This window comes from Rosa rugosa, chromosome 2 (assembly GCF_958449725.1).
Source record: "Rosa rugosa chromosome 2, drRosRugo1.1, whole genome shotgun sequence".
Taxonomy (NCBI): Eukaryota; Viridiplantae; Streptophyta; class Magnoliopsida; order Rosales; family Rosaceae; genus Rosa; species Rosa rugosa.
In genome coordinates, this window is record NC_084821.1 from 11,044,204 (window position 1) to 11,055,457 (window position 11,254).

The 11,254-nt window shown below is 36.0% G+C and overlaps 1 protein-coding gene across 1 annotated transcript; it reads right to left on the minus strand.

The window, feature by feature from the left end:
* Nucleotides 1-2,707: 2,707 nt before the first annotated feature.
* Nucleotides 2,708-10,333, minus strand: LOC133733544 (uncharacterized). The gene is made up of 10 exons (XM_062161171.1): nucleotides 9,787-10,333; nucleotides 6,578-8,974; nucleotides 6,252-6,381; nucleotides 5,196-5,284; nucleotides 4,391-4,635; nucleotides 4,181-4,267; nucleotides 3,995-4,094; nucleotides 3,665-3,872; nucleotides 3,431-3,551; nucleotides 2,708-3,144 (listed from the first exon to the last, which is right to left on the minus strand). The coding sequence occupies exons 1-10, from the start codon at nucleotides 9,892-9,894 to the stop codon at nucleotides 3,042-3,044; spliced, it is 3,588 nt and encodes a 1,195-aa protein (XP_062017155.1). The 5' UTR covers nucleotides 9,895-10,333; the 3' UTR covers nucleotides 2,708-3,041.
* Nucleotides 10,334-11,254: the final 921 nt, after the last annotated feature.

Below are 11,254 nucleotides of genomic sequence, written 5' to 3' on the forward strand. Positions count from 1 at the left end.
ATAAGTGCACATGCGATCAAATTAGACATTCGAGAGCACAAACGACTTTTAGTGTAAAGTTGAGAGAGGTAAAATAATTTTAGCTCTAATTTTATCCTATTACTTTCTTAATTCCCTATCTTTGTTTTCCTAAAATCCTTATTCCTTCAAACAATCAGATCCCACTGTGATATAACCCTAAAGTCTGTACATGCATAAAGCTTATTCAACAAAACCATATTCTTATTTGTATTGCATTACATGTTTCTCGAAATATGCATGAAATTTTTGAAGTTATGAGAAGACATTTATATATGCTTTTTTAAATATACATCGCCAATTTCACATATTGGAGACCTACTGCCATAAAATCATGTTTTTTTATTTATTTTTTATATCAAAAACTAGTATGGGTGAAACTCTTGCTGAGCTAAGAAAGACTAAATTTCACTCTACACCACTTTGGATATAAGTACCATGCAATGATGTTCAGTTTGGTTAACTTCTTGCAGAAATGTTCATTCGAAAGTAGTATAGCAAAAAGGAAATTGTAAAAAGAAGGGTTAGCATTACTTTTCTCTTAATCCTTTGTTCGTGTTCATATAGATGCCCATATATTACTTTTTGTCTAAAGGGAATTTAGGAATACTTTACCTAAGGGACAATGAGAGACAAGTTCAATTCAAAGCCTAAAATTATGACAACTTAAAACTGTGTATTTATTCTCAACCGTTCGACTCACTTATCCCTTATAGTCTCTAAAATATTGTCTCTTAGATGAGTAGCTCTATTCATTTTAGTTGGTTTATGCATTTATTTTTAGCTGTCAGACTCACTTATCTCTTACAGTCCCTAAAAAACTGTTCATCAGATGAGCAACTTTGTTCTTAGTAAAATATTAGTTGCTTTATGCATTGTCAGGCTCACTTGTCATTTACAGTCCTTAAAAAACTGTCCATTAGATGAGCAACTTTGTTCCTTTTAGTTGCTATATGTAATTTTTAAAGACACTTCAATTTTTCTTAATATCACACACACACACACACACGTACCCAAACTAGCCAAAATATTATTTATTTTGCTGACGCTGGATGAGAATGGGCAATTATTTATGTAGTGGCTTTCTATTGTGTCTTTATCATTATTATTTTTGAGCTAAATTTATTTTATCTCCTTGAATTTTACACCTAAAATCGTTTATGCTCTCGACCTTCTAATTTGATCATATATGCTCTTACACTCTCCAATATAATCAATCATTGCCATTAGTAAACTAATTTATCAATTTCTTCATAAATTATTGACGATGCAATTCCACTCAGACAATTTTTAGCCTTGGCCATGTAATTGGTGTTTCTTGCATGATTGAAAGCTAAAAACTAATTTGATTGGACAACATTATAGGAAGAAATTGATGGATTAGTTAAGAGTTGGCAATAACCGATCAAATTGAAGAGTACAGAGGCAAATGTGATCAAATTAGAAATTCAAAAGCACAAATGACTTTTGGTGTAAAGTTGAGGGATATAGCTCTATTTTTTTTTTTTTATCTTTGCATGCAATGAAATTTCTGTTTCTTTCACTCAAAAAAAAAAAAAAAAGCTTTTAACCTTGTAGGAGCTACTTTTGTTTCTCCTCCCTTTCCTGATTCGATTAGAAATTCTTCGGTTGGGTTGGATTTAGACGTGTCTCCAAGGAATTTGAGGGATAGTCCACCCAAGGATGCTAAGTCAATTTCTTTTGATGATGGGCCTATAACTCCTCCTTAAGTCTGTACCCATTTTGGTGGAGAACTTTTGGGTCCGAAACGTTTTTCTAATTATGGTTCTTCTTGTAGGCATGTAGCTAAGGTGGCTGGAGTTGGAGAACCCCAGCTCCCACCTCCAAGTTTGAGCATTAGGTGAGCAACTAGATTTGAAGTTCTGAGTTCTCTGTTTTATCTTTTATAGGGATCGTGATCCTCTATTTTTACAGTTGTGCCTTCATCGGAATGAGCAGGTGAGATTTGCTATGTCAGTGACTTATTTATGTCGTGCCTTTAGGGATAGGTCATTATTTGTTTACTTCGTTTTATAGTATTCCGCTAAAAAAATAATGCATATTTTTTAGATCTATAATTTTTTATTTTTTTAAATGAATATGTAATTAAAAAATAAAAATAAATTGTAACGTGAAGATAGTTTATTAGATTATTTAATGCACTAAAACTGTAGACGTCATTAGGAGCTACTTTCTGTCTCTTTGGATGTATTTACTTGTAATGATTTTGCTATTTTAGAAGTGTAGTAACAAGCGTGATTGGAGCGTTAACTTCTCTAAAAATTTTAATCTAACTAACTCAAATAAGAAGTTTTTAGTGGATCAAACTTTTGAATTAATGGACTATACATGGCATAGCTTACTTTTCACTATTAAATGCCTCAAAATTTTGAATCTACCTCGTCAGTTTCTTTGCTCAAAATGCATTGTTTTGCAAACTGAATGAAAGTTCTAGATCAACTGATTTTTGGAAAATGAGTATTGAGAATTTCAAAATATGATTGAACAAATAGATTTTATTTAAATTTTAGTCCAATTTTTAACATTTCATGCACAAGATGATGTTAGATTATTCCATGAAGTTAAATTCCATTTATTATTTGAAACTAACTTTCTCTTCGTATCTAGTTCACTCTTCCCTTCTTTGTCTTCCTCCCAGATGTTATAACCAAAATAGGCATCATGATCATATGCACAGTATATCTTCATGCTATTGCTCTTTGTACTGTTCGTACTGCCAAGTTTATTTGAATTATAGCCGGAGTATATCTTCATACTCTTTCTAATTGTACTGCTTTACTTGAATTTGAAACACAAATGGCTTGCAAATTTTCTTCCAACTTTCTGAAGACTGATCCCAACTGCATTACCCAACATTTCATTGACAAAGGACCCCTTTATGCATGAAACATACATCTTACACCTTCCCCTTCTAAATTATGAGCTAACTTAAGAAAAATGAATACAGGCAGCCATAGGTAACTACAGCAAATGAGCTCTCCTGTCTTCTAAATGTTTACTGTCTAAATAACTATGGCAGCCAAATTTGATTTCCTCATTCGCTTGTACTGCTTGAACTCTGGACAGTTCTTATCAACGCATGCTCTCCTTTTCCCTGCAGCACTTCTGTAGTGGAACAACAAAATTATGGCCGAACTTAGGCGCGTAACTTAAAGTTGGAAAGTAAACTACATATAATGATAGGGTATTTTATAGGGTGATTTTCCAGTTTCTTTTCAGTGTATAGTAATTTCTCCTAACTGCTTTAATTTCAAACTGAATGCATAAATTTTTCTGTCTGACCACCCATCTGAGCTACTCTAATGAATTTTGGTCATGATGATTAATGCAATGAGGGTTCTTGTATTCATTTCCATCTTCTAAATTTATAGTAGGAAGAAGTGAGACATACTCAAGTCCCTGGAATACGGTTTGGCTATCCTCTGTTTTTTCCAGTTGACACACTTCAGAGACAGAACTGGACCCATCAAGATCAATATTATCACCACTTCCAGAAATATTAGGCTGTGTTCCTGCAAAATCACATGTTACAGTTAGCATAGTTAGTGTACAGCTTATCTTCTACCACTACATGCCAAAAAGAGTGCCAAAAAGAAAGGGAAAAAAGTTCACGAACATAAGATACCTTTCAACAGGCTTGGTTCAGCTGGAGAGATCTTCATTAAAAGTTTCTGACACATAATGGTATCCTGAAAATCCAGGAAAGTATGATCCAGAAACTGTAGCCTCTCAGACTCTGTCATTCTTGAAAACCCAAATGCGGTAGTCCATGTGTTTAGCACACTGGGGACAGCGGGCAAAACCAATCTCTCCACACCTAAATCCATAAGCATCTGCAAGAAGATATGTAGACAATAATAAGAATCGACAATGTAATCAAGAATGTAAGTTACGGATGTAAGTATGTAACAGATCCAAGAGTGGCAACAAATAGCAGGAACACTTGGTACATTACCTTTTCAAGTAAATTCATCAACACACGACACATTCCAAGTCGACGATATTGAAATCTGGTAGCAACAAGAGGTACTTCGGCCACCTTCTTTCCGTAGATCCTTTAAACAACAAAATAGCAACTAAGAAACAAAATATTTGGTATACAGTTCTCATCAGTTTCCAAAAGAAGCTGAATAAAGCTCACCTTACAGTAGCCACAGTGATTAGCTCATCATTTCTTTCCAATAGCACGGTATAGAACCCTTGAAAGTTCAAGCGATTGAGATTTGACCTGCAACATTTCAGAACTCGGTCTTAGAGAGTAATTAATAATTAAATAGATCCTCAAACCCAACAGCAGCATTTTAACTAGTAATGCTCGCAAAGAAGTGAAATGATGGTATGCATTTCTTACCCTCTACTGAAGATGATATCTTCTGCAAGATCTCTCCTGGTAAGAGGTTCCTTAACAGGCTCAAAACACTCGTGCATCACATCAAGGGCAATACTAAGCCTGCTAAAACTCTCCGTTATGGCATCATTGTCAGGTTCAGTAGCATCATCACTATCAGATTTCATGGACTTCAGAAGTGACCAAGTTAAATTGCCAACACCCGCTGGAAATTGTTTCCCTAAAAGCTTGTGGAGGCCCAAAGATATCTGAAAGTTTGAAACAGTCATATCCAACATCATCAACATGAAGGAGAAAAAAGAAAAGAAAAAAGGAATAGACAAGAAGCTAATTTATAATTTAGGAAAGAAAAGATCCCTCACAGCAAAAAATCTGACAGATATCATATATAATTATGCATATATACGACCATCAATCTTTTAGCTGCTAGCTGTACATTTTTAGAATGCCAACATGCAGTTACTATCTCTTGATTATGCTTAGGTCATATCATATACGTAGGAGGATTATGTGTGCTGGATGCGACAGCATCAACCTGCCACTTACAAAAATTATGCCACGATCTGATTTGGCCTATGTTTATTAGGTGATATATTTTGTTTTCATAAAGTTACATTGTGCTTCTGATATTGTCAATATATTATATCCAGATTTTTCAGAAATTATCAACCATTGTAACAGCAGTTTCCAATAGAGTTTCCACTCTCTTGATTATGCTTCAGGAATTTTCATTTTGCAAATTAAGCTGAGACAAAAGGAAATAAATTCCACAGTAAACTATCAGATATTAATGACATGTTTGGCATACCTTTTTACAATTCTTGCTGCAAAACCAATTTCCTTTTGAATCACTTTCCGACATATCCACACCTCCTTTTCTCAAGCACCCAGTGTGATCTACACCATTTGGAAAAAAAAAAAAAATTAGAAACTCTATAAATTACCCACTTACAATGAGTTTTTTGTGTTATTATTAGCCGCCAACCGCATGCCAGATAATTGTGTCACTAATCATGGTCACATCATTCAAAATAAATGTGCACATTACCTACACTACTCCCTTTGGCTAAAGAATTCTAAAATGTAGCAAATTTGATGCTCTCTCAGCATTAACCATGAGTTCTCAGCTATGTAATCATATCAAAATCATATCTCTTCATTTGCAATTGATTCAAAATGTCGACAATAATTTGACGTTATTCACTGCATAACAAATAGATCTCTAAACAAACTTTGAAGAATAGAAGGTCAACTAACCCCGTCAGTATCTATTCATAACACACAAATGCATGCAAAAAGTCATTGAACTCTTAGTGTGCAACTCAATATATATCATATAACTAGTAACTTATGAACAAAACAACTCTGGAACTCCAAACTAGAATTCTAACTTCAATGTTCAATCTGACAAAACAAACTCTTTAATCGAAGGCTTAAATTTCTTAGATTTGCAAATGTTCCATAGCGAGTAACCAACTTAACAAATAGATTGAAAACTAAATGCAATTCAAAGATTAAACAATTTCAACATTCCTTGAGGTCAAAAGTTAAACAAATTAATGGTAAAATCAACCTTGCGTACCAAAAAATAAAAAGATGGGAACCTAGCATTTCTTTCTTCTGGTTTCGTCTGTATATACCTATGTTTTGTGGCTTTCTAAGCTGTGTCCACGGGACGCGTGCAAAAATATTATATAAGCAAAAGTATTATCCTTTCTTATACTAAAAGATAATATAATTCTAGTCTAAAAAGACAGCAATAGGTTGACGTAACACTAGCTAGCAGAATTTACAAGAAAAAAGAGAAAGAAAAAAAAAACCTTATAAACTTTGGTATGAATAGAACAGATGAAAAGGAACCTACATTTGTGCTCGCATTGACCACATGTGAGAAAATCAGAATGCATAATAGGTTCTTTGTCTTCTTTGAGTTTTCTTTGGCCACATAATCCACAACAGCAAGATGGACAGAACCACTCACCATCTGGAACATCCTGTAGAGGAAAGACAAATTGAGATGAAGTGAAGTAAAGAATCTCAAACTTGTGATAGTCAAAAGTATAATAAGTTCTGAGGAATGAGAAAAGAAATATAAGAAAAATAAGGATTGATATAGGGAAAAAAAAAAGGAAGAAGAAAAATCAAAGAACAGAGAAGTATACTAGGCAGACTCAAAGACAAACAAGCTACCTTCAACCCAACGCAACTCTTGTGAAATGATGACGGACATTCGTCACATAAGATTAAATCACCACCATAGTGACACACAGTACATATGTAATCACTCTCGCCTCGAACTCGATTTCCCTTCATCCTATGGCGTGGTTCTGTTCTACAAGTCCTCTTCCTTCTTTCAAGTATAATTTGCATCTGGCAATCCAAGAGAGACCTACCATCATCCAGAAAAATATTGGAAGCAGGTCTGTGGTTACTGCAGCCAGCATGAGTCTCATTGAAGCCAGCATGACTCTCAAAGCAGCTAAGAGTAAACACCTTTTGGCAACAGCTGCACTTGATCCCCTCTCTACTTATTTTCCCTTCTGCCATTGAAGGACCACCCTTTCTGCTACAATAATGTACTTTTTCCCTTGGCAAAACCACATTATTGTCTATCAACCAAGATAAGACAGTGCGGGGATTCTGGTGTGTGGAAGTAGGAGTAACCACTTCCTGGACTCGTTTGCTTGACCTGAGCACACGAGTTGGCTGACTAACACCAGAACCATTTCTAAACCCAGAGGAAGATGCAGATGCCTTTCGCCTTTTCAACTTTGGAGGGTTAGCACATTGATCCTTTGGGCATTCGTGAAGCAAGTGAGGTCCACTGTTTAACAAGCTACGAATTCTATTCCTTTTGCATTTTCTATTTGCTACAGAAAATATTTTTTTCTTAATTAAGTGGGCCTCGTCTTCGTCAATGACATACCTGCATTCAGCAGGTCTTCTTTCAGAATTTTCTTCATCCATACAGACTTTGCAGGCATCCAGAAGTGAGTTGTATACATTTCCTTTGGGAGATTTGAAGCGCAAGCTATTTGATGATCTTATTTCTGAGTAGTAGAACTCCCACCCCACAGCAGAGAGGTGCTTCTTTGCTTTAGACCGCATTGTTTTTACTCTCAAACTTCTGGGTCCCCTTATGGGAGAGTCTACATATGCCACAACTGCTTGAGGGCAATATTCGGGTTTGTAAATAAATACCTCAGGATGTAACTTGGAATTGGAAAAAGGAGACGCTACCTGTTGAGGACAATAATTAGGATGCTGAATCTCTTGTGGTTCTTCAGTGACAAGAAGCTGTCCAGGTGAACCATGCAAACACTGAGGTGCATCTTGAGAGATTGCAAATTGTGAATCTTTCGAGGACTTTCTCAAGTTACTGCACACTTTAATAAGAGAGTATTCGGGTTCTCCATCAGGCGACAAGTACCGGTATCTCATTCTGCCCTTATCTATCATATACTCTACTTTCCAACCCAAATATAAAAGATGCTTCCTAACAGCTGTTTGTAACTCCCCTGAAGGCAGCCGTCCCTTACCCAAGTACTTATCAACAGCACTAGGGCAAGACTCTTTATGAAGTTCCACAGGTAGCCAATTTGCTGTTCTTCTGCCTTTGGATTTAGTAACACAAATTCCATCACTGCTAATATCAGATTTGGCAGAAGAAGTTCCATTGAAGTTTTGTCGGGAGGTCCTTTCAATGATCGACAAACCTTCACTTTGTTCATCAGCAATCCCAGCCCTACAGTCCAATACATTCTTCATAAAATCATCATGATCAACTAACAAATTACTATCCAATGTGTTGCCAACAGGTACAATAGCAAGAGAGTGTGTGGTATATGATTTAGAATTCATATCAGCATCTAAGACACATTGAGCTGACTCAAACTCTACCTGGAATCCTCTTGACAAGCATCCTGACACTTCTAACACCTGAAAAAGTTCATCCGCGGTGATGCTTAAGTTATCATCAATGACCTCCAACACCAGCTCCTCCCATAGATATCTCATTGGAGAAGTCCACTGCCTGACCTTCTCAAAGCCCTCTTTTAATCGAACATCATACCAAACTTGCTTCACAGAGACAGCAATGTACCTCTCTTGCTCATATTGTTCAATCAACTCAAGAAATATCCAAGTCCCACGTCGCTGCCAATTCTCTGTAACCTCATCCCAGTCCTGAGTAATTCTTAAAGTGTCAATTCCAGTTGTTAGTTCATCTCCCAAATCCGGAAAGAAGATCTTCCTCTTTTCTAAACCATCTTCATGATCAAAAACCACACCTTCCCACCATGCATCCTGATGATACACATCCACACAGATTCCATAGGGAAGACCCCATGCCCCTACCTCAATCTTAGGCGGCTTTGGCCTTATACTTCCGCGATGGTAATTACTCTGCTCATCAGTTACAGAATCAATGCCATCCAATATGGGAGAAACATAAACAGCATCCACAAGATTAGCAGACTCATCATCACAAAGAATATGATCGTATTCTACTTTACGACAACCTTTGGTGCATGCAGTGACAGTCCCAGGGTGCCACGAGCCCTGAAACCCTTCTTCTTTACTCCTCACCTGCAAAAATTAAGAACTTTAATTTCCTAATGAACATAAAAACCTTCTTCTTCACTGCATTCATTGTTTGTGGTCAAATGCAGACAGTTAATTTAGTACATGTGCAGTAGAAACGACTTTTCGCACGTTCGAAACCGCAAAGGCTAGTTTTACATTAACCCCATAACAAAATTGTCAAATTTGAACCCAGAGATCATTAAAGCCTGTAACTTGAAACACAGAAAGAAACAGAATAATAAACCATGATCACAGAAGAAGCTAAATTGGAAAAAAGTAAAACAACCCAAGTTTAATAACAAAAAAGACAAACCCAGCTGCACACACTTAAACCACATATATATTATTTATCTAAAATCCGATTACCAATTGTACCGGACGATGTAAATTTCCGATAAAAACACAGATGATATGACAGCACAGAAGTGACAAAATGCTCTCAGATATACTGCCAAACCGTGAAAATAAGTTCTCAATAATTTCAATATAGGAATGAAAGAACTTGTTTTGTAAAGCAAGTACAGAAGTATACAACAGCCATTTTCAATCACTCTTCCCAGCCAATGCGCTATGAATAGATTTTATACTATCAAAACTTCAGCTGCTATAAAATTCTCACGCATGATTTACAGGAGTGATGTATATTGACACACTAAAGTAAGCAACTATATTCAATTCAAACAAAACCCAACATTCTGGAACCAAAAATCACAAAACCCCCTACAGAAAATCCAAAATTCCCAACAATCACAGGCCAAAGATTCAACCTTTCTGACAAAAACAGAATGAAAAACACAGAGAGAAAGCTGCATTACCTCAACTTTGGCACCAAAAAGTAACTTCCCTTGATTTTTTCTCAAATTATGGTTTCTCTTATTAACACGCCGGCCCTGTTCTTCTTCAAGGGCCATGGCCACCGCCATTGAAATCCAGCCAGAGTCTCAGAGAGCTGTGACGTTTGAGGTTTTAGGGAATTAATTTGGGATGTGAGCGGTATGGAAGGGAAGTAATTGACTCTCTCTCTCTCTCTCTCTCTGTTGGGCTTATAAAAAGTTCAAATAGCTTTTATTTATCCAACAAAATATTAAAAGGACATAAAAAAAGGGTTTCAAATTTTTTGAATGACTTTGGTGTCAAGAAACAGACTCTCAAGGTCTCATCAAACAGACCCAGAGACTGACACTATCCGCAAACAGCATACTTTCGTCCCATTCTGTTTCCCTCTGTTTCTGATCCTCTGTTTGATTCGGCGTGTCGTCCAAGTTTCAGGTTGGGTTTGGGATGTGGGATTCTCGCGGTGGATTTTGGGCCGTTGATTCCGTCTTGAATGGTGATTGGATGAAGTACAGAGAAACAGAAAGGGAGGTGTTGAATGGGAAAGTTTCTAAGAGGTCATTGCGAGTTTAATGGAAGAATCAATTTTTGGGGGAAAACGTTTCCTAAACTAAAGGTGTATAATAATTGTTGTATCACTCTGTTTAATATTCTAGTGTGGGGAAAATCTTTTTCAATTTCATAGCTTCAATTCTATAATCACAATTATCATGTTTTATCTCAATTCATAAATATATTATTTCTAAACAATATGAAAGTTGTGTGACTTTCTCTTTCTTTTTACGTGTGACTGAATTACTTTCTTTCTTCTCTAAATGTGCTTTAAAGTTATTTGATGAGGGTGCATAAAAGGAAGAGGAGAAATTTATCCTCGGACCAAAAAAAAAGTTATGCCTTCTGTTTCATTCGTGTATAGACACAATTGGCATGAACTGCTGCACATTCCAACCATCTTGAACAAGTAACTCCTCTTGGTAGTCATGTTAAAACGATTTTTACCAGTCCAAAATTAATACCCTAATCCTGTAGTAGAAATTGATATTATAATTTGCTGCCAAATAAGCTTTGAACTGTTGAATCAGTCACCTGGCAATAGTTGTAGAAACATCCGTTGTAATCTTATCTATAATCCTATTATTTGGGCTTGTTCTTAGTTTTATTATTATTTTTATTTTTTATCAAATGGGGCTTCTCTTAAATTAGTAACCGAAAAGAAATTATGTAAGGACTAGGTAGCTACTTGACCAAAAAGAAAAAGAAAGATAGGAATTAGCTAGAGCTAAAACCTTATCAACGACTTAATTAAAAAGGCTGTGCTTTTAATGAATATATGGACCTTGATGACTACAGGCCAACATGTCCTATTTGCCCTATGACTGCAGGCCGGCCTTCACTATAATATGCAAATTAACTTATCTAATTATCAAGCAACTGTATATGGAGAAAGTT